At 42.3% G+C, this 22,298-nt stretch overlaps 1 protein-coding gene across 5 annotated transcripts in view; it reads left to right on the top strand.

The window, feature by feature from the left end:
* The first annotated feature begins 4,718 nt into the window (after positions 1-4,718).
* The window catches only part of bahcc1a (BAH domain and coiled-coil containing 1a), a 63,627-nt gene continuing 46,047 nt past the window's right edge, over positions 4,719-22,298 (top strand). For all 5 annotated transcript variants that reach the window (XM_086289342.1, XM_086289344.1, XM_086289343.1 and 2 more), the window contains exons 1-2: positions 4,719-4,958; positions 7,931-8,254. In XM_086289342.1, the coding sequence (XP_086145468.1) occupies positions 8,083-8,254 (172 nt within the window). In that variant the 5' untranslated portion in view covers positions 4,719-4,958; positions 7,931-8,082. The remainder of the gene's footprint in view (positions 4,959-7,930; positions 8,255-22,298) is intronic.

Here is a 22,298-nt window from a genome sequence, read left to right as displayed (position 1 = left end):
TCGTTTGGGACCCCCCGAACTGATTGTCGTGATCGTTGCCCAGTTTGGTCATGTGACGCTTATGCAATGTTGTCCAACCTGCAGCTGGGGTGGAAATTAGTCACCCAACACACAAACCCTCTTTTCTTTTCCCAGACAAGAGCTTTTTGGTAACAACAGCCATTTTGCTCACATGACCAAAAGAGCATCCTGTCAGTTGAATTCATTACTTGCAACAATTCAGTATGTTTTTTTTTTTTTTTCAGCACATACATGAGCACGAACACTCACTTAGCCTTTGAGTGCATTTCCTTCATGTTACCGCAGAAGCATGGAATTGTACTAACAACTGGTTATGCACTTTTCACATATTATCATTTCTATTGTGGGCCTGCAGGGCTACAGGCGAAACAATCGCTGCTCCACTATAATCCTCACTGAGGTAATGAGGGTTTTAAAATATGACATGAGGCTCAGTGAACCTAAAGGTAAAGAAGGGCAAACGCAACAGAGCGCTAACTTGGAGAGAAAAAGATTAGATCTTGCATTTAAACAAACAATTGACCCGCGTCATTTAAAACCTTGAGACTTTTAGCTCTGCGATAATTTGACTGAAAAGCTTCATTTTTAAATTTGTACTTATTATTTTTAAAGCAGTCAAAATATACTTCTTTGCCAAACACAGACATTTGATCTACAGCTGATGGATAAGTGTGTGTCTGCGTGGAGGTTTGTGGATGTACATTCTGTGCATTGGCTGTAGACACCTTCAGTAAGCTTTTGTTTACAATCATAGGTAATATGATGGAAATGAGCGTGTTCTTTTGTTTTTTTTGCAAGAATAACATCTATATTTTTTATTAGTGTGGTAAAACCAGAGTTCTCTCCTTGAAGTGAAGACAGGACGACATAGAGGGCAGTTTTAAATAGAGTCCAGTCCTAGTAGGCTTCTGGTTTTGCCATATGCCACTACAATTCACAGTTATTAGCACTAGCACCTTACAAGCACACAAGTATGCAGATACACACACGGCCCCACACACACACTCATAGGTCATAGGTCATTTGTTGTCAACCATCTCTGTATTATTTCAGGCTACATGCTGTTTAAAGGCTTAACTTGGCCAAAGTAGAAACATGAAAGCGACCCCCAGTAATAAATTCATTCAGGGATGAATCTCATTGTTTTAGGTTAAACTCAATACACTACGATTTTGGAATATGTGTCTAAATTGTAAGAAAATTGGATTAAAATTGCCTAGATGACTTTTAATCTCTGATTCATGTAAAGTTTTCTTTCTTTCTTTTTTTCCCCTTCGCCAAATTTACCTGGTACAGATATTCTCTAAACGTGGAATCCATATAACGCTCAAATTACCCCGGATGTACGGCTGCTTGGAATATTGCTGGGTATTTTATTGTGGAACTAAAATCATATGGACATTTTTCCCCTTTCCCTAATATCCAAGGGCCCTTTATCCGTGTATAGATGTGGGTGGGAGGCTACAGACTGTCAATCATTAATGCTTCATTGATCAAGGACAATCCCCGTCGTAAAAACGGTCTCTCTCTCTCGCTCTCTTTTTTTTCTGCAGAAATCTCTCACTCCGCATTAATTATCACTATGTCTGTTGTGTGTGGGCGTGCGTGCACACGCGCGTATTAGCGTGTGTGCTCCTGTGTGCAACTAAGCACCCTTTTGAATATTTCGCATTGCACGCACTCACTTGAGAAGGGCTCATGATGAGATGAAATTCCAGCACCTTCTGCTAAAATACAAGTTAGTATTCAAGCAATGTGGCCGAGCGTTTGTGAAATCTCACACAGGGCAGTGCACACAAAACTCGAAAGAAGAAAGAAAGGGGGGGAAATGCATTAGCCAAGTCCATCTTAACGTAGGGCATATTTTGATTTTTAACAATTGAGGGCTGAGGTATACAGGCTCTCTGAAGTGAAGTGACACCAAACCAGCCTGAGATTTTCTTTTTGCTCAAAAATATATAAATTACTCGCTTTTTCTTTTCTTTTTCTTTTTTTGGCTATCCATTTAAAAATAAGATTCTTAGATGGATGTCTAACACACACACGCGCGCACACATAATTTACCATAAACCTTTATTTTTGCCTTGAATAGCTGTCCCTAAATTCCCTTAAGTCTACCTTTTTAAAACCGCACACACACATTAAAAAAAATTCCAATAAATAAAAGAATAATTACAGTTATTAGTCATCATCCATACATTGCCAAATAAGAAAAAAATAAACTAGGGCAGTTCGCTTTTTTATTATTCAAAATAAATACCACATTAAAAAATAAATAAATAAAATAAAACACGTCTTCAGTAATATTTCAACCCACATTTGCAGCGAGGCAGGCAGGATCAAGAGTATTTTCAGTAAATCCTTGAGTCAACAAGCTATTGCTGGAATAGTAACAAGGGACATGCAGGACCGTCGTTTAAAAAAAAAAAGTCAAATATTTTGGCTGCACCACATTCACGATCGTCTCTCCAGCCTCTCCACATATCCATCCGCTATCTCGCCTCGCTCTCGTATTTTACACCCCGATCTGAATTTACCGAAAGCCAGACAAACAGCATGCGACGCGATCATCCGATTAACTCCAAGTAAATTTCCTGCAAACAAATCACGCTGGACTTCCCCCCATTTTTATATCAGCAGCAGCAGCAGGAGCACGTTGACCGGACTACGACAAACCTCATGCAGCCACACTTTAAAGCGCTGAAAGACTCCATGCAGGATTTCTTCTCCATTAAAGCGGACCTCGGCGGGGTGATCCACAACCGGAGCTTTTTTTCTGTTTGTTTGCTTTTTTTTTTTTTTTTGGGGGGGGGGGGGGGGGGGGGGGGGTGTCTTTTTTTTTTCTTTTAACCCCCTTTTCCAGCGCCCTCACGTGCAGCCTATAACCCGAATCGTTTCGTGGCTCGTTTCACTTGTTTTCATTACTTTTCATAAAGCCCCGGCATCGCTAGTCGGCATTTACACGAAAACTAACCTCCATTATTTTAAATATCCAACACATAATTTCCCCCTCTCTGCAGTATTCCCTTTGATTCACGCTTGACTCATATGGCTTCAGGGCCAATAGGGGTCCGCCTTTGGGGCGCCTTAAAACCGTTCCTTCTTATCCCCCCTTTCATCATCTAACCTGGGACGCCTTGAAACTGCAGGGCCAGTTATTGCCTTTTTTTCCCTCCCGGACAGCCCAATGCGGACTGGCCAACAGCCAATCAGAGTCTTGTTTACATTCTGTGACTGACAATGCTCTGTCCTCGTGCCAGCCAATCAGAAGCAAGCATACAATAGGGGATTCATTTGTAAACATTTAAAATAATGCAGTAACCAATCCATAGTAATAGCACTGCGTGGATAAAATTGGGGAATATATCTTATCTCCATGATTCCGCATGGAGATAAGATAAATTCGTCTTGCGAGCATTGGTCAGAAATGCTGTAATGGCTGTAAAGAAGGGGAAAAGTAGAAGTACACGTGTTTATATGTATCCCCATGGATGAACGCCTTGAATTGCTAACAACATTTTAAAAGATATGGGCTATTAATCTATAATCTATAAGTAGTCTGCTTGTACTTGGTGTTGCAATGTTTTGTTTTCAAAACTGCATTTGTGAATAAAAACGGTATTATTTTATTGATTATTTAAACACTATATATTCTAGCGATGAAAAGACTGCTCAGATGGTTTGTAGGCAAAGATCCCTTGTTTAGCTTTAAATAAGTAATTAAAAAAACAAAAACAATTTAATTTAACATCTTCAATAGGGGGTGTCAAACATAAGGCCTGAGGATCAGATTTAGCTCTGCAAAGACTCCAATCCGGCTCCCTGTACAGCTTTAGAAAGTTGTGCAAAAATTTGGAACGTTTAACTGTATTTTTATAGGTTTGATTATTGATTAAGACCCCCACCCCCCACTGCCATCCACACTAGACCAAAGTAAAAGGACGTTTTCTATGAATGAAAGAAAGCTTTGTGTTCTAAATGTACAATTACAAGACAGTCTGAGCAATGAACACGTATATCCTTCATTTTCACTGGCCCAGCCCAATTCACATCAAAGTTGGATGTATATGGCCCAAAAAGTAAAATGAGATTGACATCCATGCTCTACAGTGTACTCTTTTTTTTTCTTCTTTCTCTCTCTCTCTCTCTCTTGTTTACACACACACACACACACACACACACACACACACACACACACACACACACACACACGTATATTAAGTGTTTATGCTTTTATGTGGATTATTGCTCATTTGTGGCTTTAGAATTTTGGTAAATGGTTAAAACGACTCTTTTTTTTTATTAGTGTCTCTTCCTTAGAATACTTTGGTGCACTGCTATAAATAATTAAATGCACATGAATGTAATATGTGCCGTTTAATTCTTGATTTTATACTATCATCAAGCCGTTCTCTATCTTAGTTTTATCTGCGATAGATTAAAAGCTGTGCTCGTGGTGCACTGCGCTCTATTGTAGCGATTTGTGCATCCAGTGCTTTTAAATCTGGCGCTTTTCACTCCTTTTATCACTGCCAGTCACCACACTATTGGTCTCTGCTGCCAGCCAATCGGAAACTACCCTGTCCACGGGCAGGCGGCACGAGCTCATTAACATGCAGGCATCCGACCAATGGAAGGATGTGTTTACCCTGCCCTCGAGACGCGAGGTACGCAGTTGCACCGGGAGAGAAACCGCTGCTCGGAGATCCGAGCCGCAATCCAGCCAGGCCGGAAGCCCCGGTCGCACTGCTTCCATAGAGTGAACCAGCAGGCTACTGCACAGCCTCAGATGGAAATAGTCTACTATAGGATTACACTCTAGCCACATGGTTTATTTCAGATTTTGATTTAAATGGGCGTCGCACTTGGCCTTGCACCTTTCCTCCTTGAATTTTGTGATTTTATAATTTATGGTTATGCAAGGATTTAACATACCAGTAAGTAGTAATTTTATATACCTGATTTTCTTTACTTTTAATAAAACATACCAGGGCCTGTTTCCTCGTTGTAAAATGACAGATGGTGTAGTAAAAATGCAGATTTAAAAAAATGCCAGGCTGTATGTGGCATGCTGTGCATTATAGAGTGCCTTGTTATAATTTCTAAAATAACAAAACAGGATGAGCTGTATCTTCCGAGGAATAAATTGTAATTTTATACCCTACATTTACATTTACATGACATAATCAAGGGCCTATTATTATTATTATTATTATTATTATTATTATTATTATTATGCAATGTAATATTATAAAATGACTACTAATTAACGACTTTACAGCTCTTTTTTATTATCAAGAAGCTTAGCTGTATTATATTTTATGTGTTTTTATATTTTAGTTTAATTATTTTTTGATTAATTTTAATTTCAGCTATTTAAATAATAATAATAAAATAAAAAATAATATCGTTTGATTAATAGTTTAGAATACTGTGCTTTACCTCTTGGTGTGTCTATATTATGGCTGCCAGACTTATAAATTCCTAGCGGAAAATTTGCATACAAAGAGAACGGGAGGAATGTCTTCACACACCCCGGCCGATGTGCACTCCTTGCCGGCCAGCTCAGTCGCGGAGGGCCGCTTGTCTCGCAGCACTATCCGACCTATACCGCGTGATTTGATTAACTATCTGCTTTCCTGCCGTCGACTCGATCTTACAATTGTAATTGACATTGGCTTAATCAATTGTATTATGGTGGTCGATCCTTTGATTTTTTTCTCCCGTTATTCGAACGATTGTTTGATGCACGATTTCGCAAATTTTAGGCTAAAATAAAAAACAACAACAACAAATAACCACATGCGATTACACGGCAGCAATTACATGCCCGTGCGTATACTTTCGGAATATTTAGAAAGCTGGTAAATGCTCAGTAGTGTTATTCTTACAGGTCTGTTGGCATACAGGGAAGGCTGAACGTAACAGCATGGCGAGGGGAAGGTAATGGCCGACTGCAAAGCACTTTCTCAGTGTGGAAACAAAGGCAGTCCTCCTGACGGGCGGCCATTCACCTTGGATCGCTTTGCAGCCCAAGAACGCAATCTTCTGCTATCATGAATGCTATAGCAGGGCTTATTTCACGTTTTCGCGTTGAGGATTCACATGCAAGCTCACACATTACCTCAGGAAGGCTCGGTCAATACGATTTTTTTCTTCTTCCCAAGGACCTGCGAATGGAGCGATTTTATTGTTGTTGGTGTGGCATTGGATTGGAGGCTGTAACTGGCAACATGGGGAGATAATGGTGCTGAGAATGAAATAGCTTAAATGATAATATGCCTGCTCTCTATTGGACGTTGTAAAAAAATAGTTTTAATTTAATTACATTTTATTTTAGTTATTACATTTATGAAACAGATATAGATTATTATCTTGGCAATCCATTTGTAAAAGCTATTGATGACCTCAGATGGAGAATCTATAATATAAAATGAATCTTTCACTTATATTTTGGAAATTACTAGAGTTGTTTTTTAATCCCCCCCACCAACAGCCAGTACTGAAGCACAATATAAGCTTTCCCCTTTTGGGAGACCTGTTAAAATTCGTAATATATATATTTTTTTTCTCCTTTTTTTTTTTTAACAGTAAAATACAGTTTATTTTCATTTTGAGAATGGGCCACTTTCCCATCCAGACTAAATATTTCTATTTTTGTGGCATGGCAGAGGATGTAGCCTGTAATGTATTTACTACTCCATTTGATTACCTGACCTGAAATAGGTCAAGGCAGACGAAGACAGTGAGAGTGCAGTTATTCACGTGCGCACACACATATACTCACGCGCAGACGCGCGCACGTGCACACACTCGCTCACACACACACTCAGGGAGAGAGGGAGAAAGAGAGGGGGGGGGTGAGTCCATGCCTTTCAGGAGCTGATGCATCTCTGTTATAAGGCTGTATTCTAAGTATATTATTATTTATTATTATTACTATTAATATTTTCAATACAATTCTTACGATTTGTGTCGAAACTCTGCGAAGTGACAGCTCAGACTTCCTCTTCAAATAGTTTCTTTTATTGTCATATTTATTAAGAACTGGGATTTTTGTAGCTTGAAAATGCTGCATGATATATTCGCGATTTATGCCACTTAATATCGTTATAGAGCAAAACGGTGCCATGCGTAATGAGAGGTGGATGGAGATTACAGAGGCACAAAAAACGCCATGCATCAACCCGAGACAATAGGACGAGCTAGAGAAGGCAGGCAGCGTTGTTCACCTTGAGATAGGCTGAGTAGGCTTCCATCATTTTTAACCCTCCGAAACAGGACGACACGTTTCCTCTCCCTATCAAAACTACAAAGCGGGGGTAGGGGGGATTGTCAGATTGCCGCAGAAATCACAGTTGATCTAAATCATTATATTGCATGTCATTGTGCTTTTAGAGATGGTGACATCTGGTGACTGCTGACATGGATGTTGAATAAAATGTTTAGGCTCGACGTAATCTGAGCATTGTAATGCTTTGCATACAAAAGTGAACATATAGAAACCTAAAATGTGTCACCCTGCTCGACGTGTCTGTGAAATCTGAAGTACTCCCCTCCATATTTAGGCCTGTATCCCAGGCTGATCAATAGAGCCGGAGCTGAACCCGGCTCAGTGGGCTTTCGGGCGCCTCGGTGGTCGTTTGTATCTGCCATGTCTTATTTTCTGTAGTCAGTTATAAGTCGTAAGGTTTATTTTTTTATTAGCAATATTTTAAATATATATACTTAGTGTGACAGGAAGGATATTTGAGCAGAAATAAATGAAGCGGTACTAATGATGTGTTTTCTCCCATTTATTTTATAGTACTAGACTGCAGTAATGTTTTGCATCGTGTTAGGCTTATCTTAAATGACCTTTCCATTTTTTCCATTTACTGAACATGTCTCTGAATTTCTCCACTGACAGAAAAGATGATCGGGGGCTACGTTTTTGGCTGGAGAAGCCTGCGATCGACTGAATGCAACACATAGATACGAGGGAAAGGATTATTATATGGGTTGCATTTGATTTTCCTGACCTGCCCTATCCGGATTTCGGATTACTAAACATTCTTCGGAATGGAAGGACGGGATTTCGCTGCTCCGGCGCACCTCCTTTCTGAGCGGGGCGCCTTGGTGCACCGAGCCGCCTCTCGGATCGCTCCCTCGGGCCACAGCTCTGTGCAGCATGCCGGCCACTTCCCGCCGGGGAAATACTACCCCTCACACATACCAATGGCTCCCCACTCAGGTTAGTCAAACGTATAATGTGTGTGTGTCTCCCACACAGCAATACTGTTTTTCTTTTTTCTTTTTTTTCTCATTTTGTTGTGCCATAAAGCCAGCTGTGCATTTATCAGCCCGAATACAAGACGGTGTCGGGCATGTATATGGAGTCGTACCAAGCTGATTATTTTTGCACAAAAGAGAATAATAGAGGGGGGTTTTCTGTTATAAATTATGGGCTGCTCAGGTGTGACTGTTTACAGGAATCCGCTATGCAAATATCAGCTAATAAATCAAGAGAGATTTGATTTACACAAGGCCTTAAACCAGGAATTGTGATTAAGCTGAATCAACATTTATCATAAAGGTAATGACGACATCTTTGTTAAACAAATAGTCACTTGATAAGATGGGTAAATGCCATGTGTTTAAGAGCTGTTTTAGTTTGCACGTAGGAAGCTGGACAGAGCACAACGACACTGATTTCCTGCTGGCTCGCGAGCTGAATTTAAAATGAGATTTTGTCACTTCACGTTAAATTGTAAAGTGTCACAATGATGCCATCGCTTAACCAAAACCCTTGGCCATACCCAGAGCCATAAGCACGGAATGGATGGATGGATGGATGGATGAGCAGGTCTGCATGGGTTATGGCGTATGAAGGTTATAGGAAGGAAAGCAATACTAATCCTCCTTCTATATTGGGCTTTGAAGTGTCGGGGTGCAAATGTGTTCACAGTGAATGCATCAGGTTTAGCAAGTGACTTGGGTTTCATGTGAACCCAAATGTGAATGTTTTACAAACGGAAGTATGCACATTTGTGTCTGCACAGAAGAGTCCAAAATTTACAACCCTGCAGAATTAACTCCAACAGCTCATATGTTTTGTTTTTTTTTGTTTTTTTTAAAGGACAATAAAAGAAAATGATGCACAGTCCCTCCACCCCACAAAACCTTGAAAGTGCTCCTCTTTACACATTTACTTGATTTGTGGTCACTTTTTGTGCCCACATTCAGTTTTTTTTTAAATTCTCTTCACACATTATTCTGGATTTAATTAAATATATAATGGCAAGAATTCAGTTCAGACAGGAAAAAAAGGATAATATAATTATATTGCACATCTGTTTTAATGGACTGGATCACAAAATGCGTGTTGGCCCTTTTTAGTTTGTCCACCCATGTAAAACAAAAGAGATTTAAATAAGATAAGTCAAAACAGAGGCGTATTGATTGCATCAAACAGCTCCACTTTTGAAAGAATCTTCTTTGAAAATATGTAAATGCAACCCCTAAAAACACATGTTTATGATGCAGCTGAGCAGTCTTGGGTTACTGGCAAGCAAAAAGGCATATTTAAATATTTAAACCCTTTAAAGTTATTTTATATGCCCAAGCCGCTAAAAGTGTAACAACCCGCTCAGTGTCGGTGGTGAAAATTCAGCATGCATGTCATCCCTGATGATAAAAAAAATCTGAATTGTTATTTTATATACTTGTTTGTTTATTTATGTTTGGGATTTTTTAAATAAAGTGTTCTGCTACAGCAGGGCAGGGTTGTAGTAAGTTAACCAGATCCTAACCAAATTCTGCATTCATTTGCAAAAATCCTACTAAACATGAGGCATAATTAGTCATTCAGGAGAATTCATGGGTGCCGTTCACAATTCATCTCTCATCATTCATGTGTGCTTTTGGCAGTAGTGACACACACACACACACACACACACACACACACACACACACACACACACACACACACACACACACACACACACACACACAGTGCCTGCATCCATATGTCTTTCATTTTTATTTTTTTATTTTCTTACCATTCATTCTTACAGATGTTTTGCTTGAGAGCACGAAGGCTCAGTGCTGGCTACAGAGCACAGGTGCACCCCTCCACCGCCTGCCCCCCAACCATATTTGGTGTACCTTTCGTAGTATTGTGCTACACACACGAAGGCCTAACCTTCCAAATGTCATCACTGTTCAATGAGCAACACAGGTGGTTTATTGTTCTCCTCAGTCTTGTCAGTAGCGCATGGGCGTGACAGCGGCGCGATCTAATATCCTCGTGATCTGCAAAATGATTTTATTCTTTACATTTCAAGTGTTTGATTGAATTAACATAAAAATAATTTGACATAATTTCCAAATCTTCTCTAGCCTCCACTAGGATGACTTTGTTATTGTGCTCTGCTGACATCCAGCATTTGATTCATTGTTTCAATAATATTTGTAAATGTCAGGCATGCCATGATGCAGATATGTGGATGAGACATGAAGCATAATTTATATATATATATATATATATATATATATATATATATATATATATATATATATATATATATATATATATATATATATATATATATATATATATATACATATAATAGCAGCTTGTAAAAATATTGGATTATTTCTGTCAAGACCGCATGTTGCATTTTTTTAGACATTTAAAAAAAAAGAAATATTTGGTGGCAGAACTAGCTTTTAATACCAGCACATGGATAGAAAGTTCATTAAAACACAATTTAAATGTAAACTCGTGTTGTAAAAGGAAAAAGAAAAAAAGATTTGTACTTATTCTGAATTCTTTTTTAGAAAGAACAACATTACTTTGCAATTTAATTGCTTTCATATAGATTTTTTTTTCAGTTTCCCCAAAACATTAAATCAAATCTTACTATGTAAGATTGGTTAAATGCTTGTAGGGTGTCGAACCAAACTGGTTCCAGTTTGTTCATCTTGACAGGGCAGGTCATTAGTGTCCCTTCAAGTGTCCTGTATGCTGGCAACATTAGCACAACTGAGCGTGTTGTTTGCGGAGTGTGTTCAGTTTCTCTTCACTTTACCCCTGGGGACTAACTTGCACACTGGTTCACATGAATACTTTACAAAGAGCATGAATATTTCAGGGTTGATGTAAAAAATGCATTCAAAGGCGGGTTTCTGATGTGGCTCCTTGAAAGGGTTCCTCTGACGTTGCGGAGGTATTTATTGCGAGCGCTCCCTTCACCCATTGCTGCTAAAAAAGAGCGATGGCAGTTGCAGCATTCTCCTCTGGCATTGTTCCTAACAGGCTTTTGGAATTTTGAATTTTTTTTCTGGGAAAAAATTCCTTTGTTTTTGGGGGGGGGTTTTCGGCATGCCACATTCACACTTCTACCCTCTTGTCCACTGAACCATGTTACTTAGAGCCAGTAGAGACTCTGTCAGTTTGCATTTGCCTCTGTCCATCTTCACCTACTACAAGCCAGTCATTTGTAATGCATGTCAGGTGGTCGATTTATAGTTTACACTTGCACTGTGTTCTGGGAATCTGACATTGGAGCAACTTCTCTCTGCCTGTACTTGCTGATACAGTTCGACACAGACCTGTAAACTCCTCTAATGCGATTTAATTTGGCCAGTTCATTTACAAGGACTTTGAAATAGTAATTTTATCTTCTTCTGGCTCCAATGCAGAGTTGGAGACGGTCCTCGCTTGGCTGTGAGGCCAAGATTCAGATGTTGGATAGTGTCAGAGCAGGAGACACAGTGGAGCTGTCTTTACTGCTGGCATTTATGGCTGTGGGCTCATCTTTCAGCCATATTGTTCTGATCAGTGTGCTCTGACTGAGGTGTGGCTGTGTGAAAGCAGCGGGGGGTTCACAGCCTGTCCATGGCTGAGCTCTGCTCTAAACATCCCATGTAATCAAAGGTCATATTTATGCCATCTCACTTAGTCTCCTCTTCCTTTGCATCTGCCCGGCCTCCCTTTCCATAGGCTGTCCTCTGTCTCTTTTTCCCTTCCATTTTTCAGTCTCCTTTCTTTCCAGCAGGAAGACTCTTGTGTCTGGGAAGTAGTGGTCTTCCTGCCACTTCTGTTTTAGCCACCCTCCCTTGCCCCTGGGCCATTGTTGTAGACCACAGATTTGTGTGTGTTTTACAGCTGCTGTTAAAGATAAAAAACAGCCCCTTCCACCCCCTTTATTGTTTTCTGGTAGGATGTCCCTGTCATTCCCTTGGTTTTTATGTCCTAGTTGAATATCTGAGCAGCGCCCCCCCCCTTCAAAGGTTAGCCATGCTGTCTGGCTTCTCCCATTTTTTTTCCAAAGGAGAATAAATAACTTTACTGGGACTTTTATTGAACGTCTCATTGCTGGACTGTCCCATGGGTCTGTGGATGCTGGGAAGAGGCTTCAAACACAAACACAGGTGTTTGGTGGAGTTAGCAAGGGGCTGGTTACAACCAGGGTCTTTAAAACAATAAACTTCAGCGAGTGAGTGAAGGTTGTTTGTGGGAAAAGAGGTTTCTTCTTCTTGGCCTTGTAGTTCTAGTGTTTTGAACACTCACCGGGTTTGTACCCAGCTCCTGTTTGCCTTTGCCCACTCCCCTTCCTTGTTGACCCCAGACAAGAGCAGCGGCTGGAGTGTGTTTCATGGCCAGTGTAATTATTTAGCAGCACAGCTTCCAGCCTCACTCATCCTGCCACTAGTCTTTTCTCTGGAACTCTAAACCTTTTGGGCTATAGTGACATCTGAGCGAACATACATTTTGAATATAGTGAGCATTGTATTAAAAGGCTACTTGTACACAGGGGCAACTATAGTTGATGTGCAGTGACAGAGCATGGGTCTTAAGCCAAGTTCTATTTGGCTTTACGCTACGGCTCTGCAAAACAGAGTGAGAACCATGGCCTGTTGTTGGGCTCGTTTGTGGATTGTTGTGATATAACACAGTTCAGACATGCTGTCAGTGGAGTCCCCCTGAATAGTGGAGGCGTTGCTTGGCATCCTACACCTGGCTGAAATAGCACCTTGCCCTGTGCAGCTGCCATCTGTCACCTTCCCCTGACACTGCGGCCCCCCCTGGAAATCCAACTGACTGGCAAGGGCAGTCAACTGTCTGTGAAAGGGTAAGCCCCTTACATATTTGCAAATACCTTTGCTTGCAAGAGTAACAAGACTTTAGGTGTATCTGTATCATTAAAAAGAATTTTTTTTACTAATGATTTAAGTGATCATGAAAAAATATTAGCATCTAAATCAGCCACTGAGTGTAATAAATTTAAAGTTCTATTATTTAAATTTTGTTGCTTATCAGCAAAACTGTTCACACAAAGTGAACGCCTTGGGTAGAGAAAAAAAAAGGATCTGACTTTGCAAGAGGATTGTGGTTAACTGGTGGCCATGTTACCTCAGATACAGGCTCTTGACTCAGTCCGCTACCCAAACCACACCATGTGGCATGATGCCACAGAACCCTTGCCTTGAGCTTGGGGCGTGTACACAGGACAAACACAAAGGAGTCCCATGGGTGACAGTGACTACCAGGGTAGTACCTTCCTGTATTGGATTTCAGGGCATTGGATTTCAAAACCCTCTCATGTATTTTTACACTCAATGTGAGGAAGTGAAAAGTTAATTGACGAATCCAACGAAGCCACGATGAACATGCACGCACATATGCATGCACGCAAAAAATAATGAAAATAAAAGTGTTGTTGCCTGCTTAAATAGACTGATAGGTTTGCCCAAAGCCAACCGCTGCTATTTTGTTTGTGATTCAGATCTCTCTCTGCCCCCTTCATGCTCCCTCCCTCTCTCTTCTAGTATCAGGCTGCTTCTCATCAGGCAGCCCCAGGCCCACCTCAGCGCATGGCCGTATTGCATGTGACAGCTGTTAGACATTATTAACGGCTCAAGCAGAAAATCCAGATTACTGTTTTTTTAATTTCAATTTTATTATTGTAATCGTTCAGTGAAAAGAACAAAAAAAAAAACAAAATAGGGGGGCCCTTTTGTTGTTAGCAGATTTGCGGTCAGTGACAATACTGCAAGCACACGAGTGTTATGAATGTGTGTGTGGTTATGTTTGGGTTGGTGGGTGGGTTTGCGTGTGTGTTTGTGTGTCTTGGGGTAGTGTTCTCCAGACAAACCACCCCACCCCACTAGAGCTGAGGCACCCCGTGGTTGGCTGTGAGGCCTAGACAGGTGCATTGTTAACCCTCTAACGTCTGAGCCTGTCTCTGCTGGATCTGATGTTAGTTCTCTGGCAGAATTGAATGCCACTTGGTGCGGCATGTGTAACAGTCCCAGTTTGTGCTGCATTCACAGGAAACAGCATGCTGCTCTAATGGCGTGTTCTTTCTCCGCACAAATTAGGAGTTTTGAAAATGACAGTTTTTCGGGGTAGCTGTGCAGGCTTCACTTTCTGCTTCAGCACTAACATGTTGTAATGTCTGGATTTTTATTTTGAAACAACGATATAATTCAGCAACTGCTATGGTTTTTCTCTAGAGTTTGTCTTTATTTCCTTCACTTTCTATTTTCTGGATTCTGAGCTTCCCTTACTCAAATGACTGTAATCTATAAATGATAGTGTGCGGCAAACTGGTAGAAAAACTTTACCCACGTTTCGAAGTCTGCCAGTGAAGAGAAGCAGGTGTTTGTGATGTACAGTACCATTCAATAAGATGTTCCACTTAGTATATGCAAAAAAGAAAATTGCCATTAAATATACAAGCCGTATGCCTCTGAAGAGTGTGTCAGCCCTTTTGTGAGAAAACAAAGATTAGCATCAGGAATTCCATTTTAATAAGTCTCTTGGGAATATCCAACCAGATGCCAAGTCCTCAATCCAAAAGGGACTTGTTGCACTTTCTGTCTCTCTCGCTCTGTTTTTTCCACCCTCTGTCTTGGTCTCTCTCTCTTGCATGAATATCCTGAGCTCTGCCTGACACTGATCAGAACCCCCCCAAAAACTTCTTCCTCCCCTTCTGCTTTCTGTTCAAATCACTCGTTTTGCACCATAAATTCTCTCATGCCTACACGTTTGTTCTTTGATGATCCATGTCATACCCTTTCTGCTCCTCCCTGAAGCTTCCCCACATCCTCCATTTCCCCCACCCTTTTCATATTCACCCCCCCCCCCCCCCCCCCCCCCCACCACCACCACCAGTTCCTCAAAATGGATTTGTTTTGTTGCCCTCCACCTCTTTCTGCATATTTTCCCCCTGCCCCCTCTGCCTGATGTGACCACTAGGCTACACTGCCTCCTCTCTCTCTGATACAGTATGCATCCCGTGGATCCGGGGTAAATGACTGGCTTTGCAGCAACAGATGTGCGTACGTCTGCTGTCGCTGCTTTGCAGTAAGGTTTTTCCTCTTGCCATGCGTGCCCACTGACCTCCCCTCTGGTGTTAGCGAGTTAAGGTTACTTTGTTTCCTCGAGAAAGAAAGAAAAAACGGACAGAGAGAGGGATGTGACGGCAAGTCTGGATGCACACTTGTCAAATGCTGTCATACACTTGCTGGTGCATTACAAATACATACGCATAAAAAACAGCATGTACACACTTGCGTATGCACACACACACACACACACACACACACACACACACACACACACACACACACACACACATCATAAGCACGTCATGCAGACTCACACATCTTCCTTCCCAGGAGGCCATGGGGCCAGTGGGACAGAGCAAGCTTGAGAGTCTGGTTCATCTGTTTACATCTAATTATAGAAACAGGGCTATTTCTGCAACCACTACTCCAGCTTTTTTCATATTCCAGAGTGAGAGAGAGAAGGAGGGAGGGAGGGAGGGAGACAGTTGGGGAGTAGGAATAAAAGGAAGGTGTGAGAGAGAGACGAAGAGAGAGAGAGAAGAAAGAGGAAAAAAAACAAAGCCTTGACAGCCTTTTCTCACAATGGTGAGCGGTTATCTCATCCCCTCAGCACTGCTACAGTCTGCAGTGTCTCAGTACAGTACAACAGGACAGGGAGGGGGAGAGTGTCTTGTATTGTAAGCCCTCTCATCCTCATGTAACATGAATGTGCAAATTTATGAGAAACAAGCAACAGCAAAACAAAGCAATCGCTGTTTTCTGTTTTTTCTTTCTTTCCTTTCCCCCCTTATCCATTAGCCTTGACAGTCACCCCAATAAAAGAGAATAAATTCTGCACCCGTGCCCTGTAGGCTTTTAGTTTGACCCAGTGGAGAGCGCCGTCCATCCAAAACAGTCCAAACAAAACGAAGTAAGAGTTGATGTTTGGGATTAACGTTGTATAAAATGTATCTAGTATTAAAGAGACGGGGCCAGTGCTGTAGTTAATCCTCAAGCTTGGTGGCTGACACCCAGCTGAGTGGCTGCAGTTTGCCGGTGGGGCTGGAGCGGGGGAGGCACTGGGCTTCCTGCCTGGGGATGCCAGGTGAGAGCCAGATCAGGCCAGGGATGTGCCTCTTTTTGTTTTTTGGTTTTTTTTGGGGGGGGGGGGGGCAGGCAGGCTGCAGCCTCTTGCAGGTGTTTTCATTACAAAAAAGAAAAAGAGGAAGAAGAGGAAAAAGAAAAGAGGCTGAATGCACAGCCTGTGGGATGCAACTTGAGACAGGTTCTTCCCATCCCCCCACCCTAATACATAAACTCCTACATAATGGAAATGCTTGCTTGCATACACCAAACTGCCACCACCCACTCCTTTTCCTTTATTCTCAGACGTGGCAGGTAAATTAATTGGCTGCCAGTGTGTAACATATATGCCGAGATAAAGGTGCTCTGTCTGGCCGAGGTGTAGCGTAACGACCGTAATGATAGCTCCATTGTGCTTATGTTTAGGGGGGTAGTTAGCGGCACAGCTAGCAGGGTCGTTGCCGGAGGGCTGGATAGCCTCTGATTAATAGTGGGGAATGCTTTGAAGTGACACCCAAGTGCACCCGCTCACAGGCTAATGGCAATGCCATCGGTATAGGGAGTGCTCCCTCTTCCTCAGTCTTCATTAGCTAAGTTTCCCCAGTACTCTCTCGCCACCCACGCCTTACATGCTTGCCTCTTATATAGACAGCCTTTAGGAACACTTACGTGTTTTATTCTTGCAGTTGTTCCGTGGTTTCGCTGTCATTTCTCATTCACATTTGTGTAAGGAGTTTTTTTTTTAAGGCATCGAATGTCAGCAAAGAAGAGGCCTTTACTCACAGAGTTTCACCACGAAGGTGAACTGTGTCACAGCCTAAAGACTCATGGGATTCATGTGGCACAAGTGGGACATGGCAGGGGACTGTTCCCAGGATCCACTTTGATCTGGCATGCTGACGGACGAGCTACAGCTGTGGATGTGTGTGTGTTGTAGCAGGGAGGCAGGGTTGGGTCTGTCAGCTGTTGCAGTAAAGTAAACTATTAGTGGTGGGAGAAGGCAGCGATTCCAGTGAAGAATTAGAACCAGTTCTAATTGCAGTGAGGTTGGGCTATGATTACATGCTGGCTAATGCACTGACAGACCTCTTACTTGGCTGGCTCTCAGAAAGCTGCTGAAATGGCTCGATGCCTTTTGGTTATACAGCATAATGGGAGGGTGTGTGAACACACTTGTGTGTGTGTGTGTGTTTGGTATGTGTGGGTGGCTGCCTGTGTGTATCTCTGATTAAACTTGCTTTTAAGGAGTGGGGTTTTTTTGTGCTTTTTGCATGTTTTCCCGCAAGTTTTTGCATACTTGTGCGTTTTCTGTTTGATAGCTGTGCTCCGCTTGTTTCTTGAGTGCCTGTCATTATTTGTAGTAGAAGCAACTTTTCTTTCCAAATCAAAACTCAGCTGGCACAACTGTCTCTGAACAGTACAGAAGAAGTGTGTTTTAGTGTGTTTTGAGTTTTTGTGTGTATGCCTCTGTTGTATTTGTGTGTGTGTCTGTGTATGCCCATGGGAAACGGCAATCAAAGGAGCCGTGTGGTGTAGAGATTGTATGAAAGGAGTGAGAGAGGAAACAGAGTGGCAGGCAGCTGAGAGGGCAGCATGTGGGGGTGGACAGGGGGCTGATGCAGGTGCCTAATTCTACCTCATCTCTGGGCATTTTATATTCCATCCATCTCTCTCTTCTCCAGTTCTTTATGGGGCTGCTGGTTGATAAATCCACCTGCTTCAATTACATTGCTGATTAGCGGGTATGTCTGAATAATAGCACACAGATGGATTTATACATTGTAAGCCTGTTGCTGAAGTAATCAGGTAGGACTTTTAAGAAGCTGTGCTTATTTTTCACCTCATAATTTGAATTATAATTAGGATTTTGCGTGTGTGTGTGTGTGTGTTTATTCAGGTGTAAAGGCTTCTTTCCCTTCTACAAGAAGCTCAGCAGTAAAGTGCTTAAAATCACATGATATTCCTTGCATATGGCCTGACAGTTATGGGAAATATCTGCTGTTTCTTCTTCAGACCCTTAGGCCTGTGTTGTCTGTTTTTTTATCTAGGCAGAAAAAATACAGACATCATTGTGGTTTCTCTGAGCTCTGGAGGTCAGAGAAAACATTCAACAGAGTCACAGGAATTTTCTAGTGTGTATCTGTGCTGATTACTTACTGGTTTAGTCGTGGCTCTTACATAGACTGGTGTGTTTCAAGGATTACTCACGGGATCACATGAGAGATCTTCAGGAGGCATTTTCATACAGCAGGGACCCCAAATGCAACCCCAACAACAGTCCACTGATGACTACCAGTCATAAATGTGTCATGTGTATGTTTATTCGTGTGTGGTTGTTAGGAAACAAAATGGGATGAGTTTGAGTTTATTAATTCATGTACAAGATCAGTAACGTGTCGGCTAAGCAGTGAGGTATGAGGAGCGAATTGGTCATCCTTGGTAACAGGGTATTGCGAGACTAGAATAATCTGTACACATGGAAACTGGATGGATAAATACCACGTGTGTAGCGGTAAAGTAGGCAGCTGTGTGGGAAGCAGAGGATTGTTGGGAAGAGTGGAACATGTGAGGGTTGTGCAGATGTCTGTTATTTTAGAGAGCAAATTTTCTTTAAGCTATGAGGTCCACAGTGTATTAACTCTATTGTGTGTGTGTGTGTGTGTGTGTGTGTGTGTGTGTGTGTGTGTGTGTGTGTGTGTGTGTGTGTGTGTGTGTGTGTGTGTGTGTGTGTGTGTGACTAAATGCGTGTATCCCTGTTTGACAGATCTTATTTCAGAAAGTGGAGCTGCTTTGAGGATCAATACTGACATGCTGACTGCACTCGTGCACATGCACGACGCACATACACACACTTTTTTTGGGCTCAGTGTCTCATCTGTCAGTTGTCAGTTTTCTCCAGCTCCATGGGTTCTCTTTCGAGCTAGGCAGATGGCGAACACTCAGAATGAAAGCAGATCCTAAGTCCTTTTGGATCTCCATCAGTCTCTGGGACCATCCTGCACAGGGCTCAAGTTTCTCAAGCACCGGCTGAGCCTTCCCGGCGCTCCAAACCAGCCGTTTCGTCACCTTGCTTTACCCAGCTCACGTATGTCGAGTGTAACGGCGGTTCTTTTAAGTCTCGCATCCAGCAGCAGTCCACATTAACTCACGCAAGCGCTGAAGCTAAAAAGGCTGCTGACAGTTGCTCCCATTGCTTACTCCACCTCCTCCCTACCAGTTCAACAGATACCTAATCCCAGTAGGGTATCTATGCCCCTCTGCTCTTCCAGCTTCTCACCAAGTGTGTAGCCCTACACTGCATGCATTAACCAAGTTCACCAAAGGGCATATTTCCCCACACTGGTCCATGTCTCTTACCTGAAGGAGCAGCTGCACTTCAGGGTCTACCAGCCTGTATGTTTTTATTTGAGAATGAGCAGGGTTCATTACAGCACGCTTGCTTGGACTTGCTTTTGTTTGAAGGCCGCCCTGCACCTAACTGCAAGAGATTTTTATGAGGCACGGTTCTGAGCCAGTCAGCCAGGCTGCTGTGCCACAACCAGATTGGTGGGGAGCAGTGCCATCCCACCACATACACCATCTGGGAGATTGTGCGGAGAGGAAGGGAGAAAGTTTGTGTTCTTTTGATTATGCACATATGTTTGTGTAGGTTTGTATTTGTGAACATGCAAAGGGAGAATGGTGGTTAGAGCTACTTGTGAAAGGATTTTTTTTTTTTAAAAAGGGTGAAAAAAGTTAGTCTTTTTTTAAAAGAAATTTAAGGTGGACCTTATACTGCCCCTGCCCACATCTTGTGATGTATGGGCTTGTGAAGGAAATCTCTCATTTGCCACTTTTCGTCTTTTTTTCATGTCATTTTTTTCTCTCACTCCGTCTCAGTGGAATTCAGTTTTTCTCCAGATCTTTCACTGTTTCCACAAAGCAGCAATAGAATAAGACAGAATAAGGGAGAAAGGGAAGCGAAAAGGACGGCAGCCAGAAGGAAGCCGTAGTCCTTTTTTGCGATTGGTTTAAAACCATGTTGAATAAAAGCCTTGTCGTAGCGGATATGCTTCAAGTAAATATTCATAGGTGTTGACATGCCAGCGTAACGTATTGTGTTTGTGGCAAGCAGGCATGTCGGTATGCAGTGTATACTTTCTGCTTGTAAATAATTCAAAACACTTGTTATGGTGCTGTTCCCGCTGCATTGTGGTTTGAGCATCATTGTTGACACTAATAAATGAAAAAAAAATGTGTTTGCATCTTTTGTGCAACTTTATATGGAGAACACTGCTGGCCACGGGGCTGAATGTAACTGGTTTTTGCTGCTAATATCTGCCGGTGAGCACATTACCACACTGAGGTCGCAGTCGGGTCAACTGAAGTCTGGAGCTTTTAGTGTTGGTGTGCATGTGAATGTACATTTATCATGTCTTTATGTGGACCTTACTCACTCAGGTGCTAGCTATAAATCTAGCTCACCCTTTCCTGGCCTGGTGAGGACACAGCAGGAGCCGATGGGGGTTCACCTTTTTTCTTTTCTTCTCTCTTCTTTTCTTTTCTTTTCTTTTCTTTTCTTTTCTTTTACAAACATTGGAGGGGGGGGGGGGGGGGGGTATAGGAGGCCAAAGGGTTAGACGGGAAGAGAAGACGAGAAGAGAGATAAATGAGGGAGGGGGCTTAATGAGAGCCCTGACTCACATGATTATGGGACTGGCTGATAGAAATCAGGATCTTTCTCAAAGAAGTCAATTAACCCCCTCCCCCTACTCTAATTATGCATGGATTGCTCCACTGGCTCTTTACTGATAGGGCTGCTCAGCACAGCTCAATATGCAGACTCATGCTGCCTGAGTCTGTGTTGTGAGAAGCATTTGTCAAGCTTTTTTTTTCAGTCTGCTAGCAGCCTGCTTTAAACTCAGGGTTTTTCAAAGCCATTTGTTACCCCCATTCTACTCCTCTTTACTCACCTGCTCACAGTCAGTACCAGGCAGTGCCAGTAGGGGGCTCCACCCTCAGGAGGATTCTGGTTATTAGCGTATTAGTAACTAGATGATGACTGAACTCTGTGGTCAGAGTAAATAAGCAATGTTGTAGAATGTCAACACGACCAGGCGGCTCCTTCACAGCACCCAGTGTTGACATAACTGCTCTCTTATCTGAGGAGAGCAAAGCCCATCGCCACAATAGAAAGCTATGCCAGATCAAATACAGTAAAGGCTAGAAACCACACTCTCCAAAACACAAATCCATACTCACACAGTGGCTGTGAGGGAATGCGGTGCATGTGGTAATACATACAGCACAAAACAATGGATAAAGCTGCGGTCCCAGCACAGGTTATTCGTTCTGCTAGACTGTCTGGTTTTCATGTTAACCCATTAAAATAATGGGGTGTTTAGGGTGCTGGCAGTCTGCGTAAAGAACCTGGACTCTGCTGTTATTGCTCAGCTTGGTAACGAATCAGTCTGACAGTCATAAAACACGCTTTGCCATTAAGCATCAGTGAATGAGCGGTTTAAGGTGAAGTGACAACTAATAGTTGTCTCAAAAAAAAAAGCAGAAGAAAACAAAGGACGCAGGGGAGAGGACGCAAAAAGAAAGATGTCCGTGTTTTGATTTTCAAAATCTGTGTTTAAGCACCTGTGTCACATTTGTGATCTCTGTGTCAAAACATTTCAGGAGACCTTCTTCCCCTCATTGCCTCACAGCACCCTAATAACTCTTCTTTAGTCTGCTTCCTCGCCGCTTCCCCTCCACACGCCCCTCCTCTCCATTATGGCCTCTGCCAGATCTAGACGGCGCTTGGCTCACACTGGCGTTATGATAACCTGCTGAAAGCTGTTGCTCTCCTGTGAGCATGCAGACTCCCAGCCGAGGTTTCCCTGCATCAC

Source organism: Aulonocara sp. 'chitande type north' Nkhata Bay, linkage group LG4 (assembly GCF_057382095.1).
Source record: "Aulonocara sp. 'chitande type north' Nkhata Bay isolate Kocher_YH1m ecotype deep benthic linkage group LG4, A_spYH_male_GT1.1, whole genome shotgun sequence".
NCBI lineage: Eukaryota > Metazoa > Chordata > Actinopteri > Cichliformes > Cichlidae > Aulonocara > Aulonocara sp. 'chitande type north' Nkhata Bay.
The sequence above is the reverse complement of the archived record's forward strand: the minus strand, read 5'-3'. Positions and strand labels throughout refer to the sequence as shown.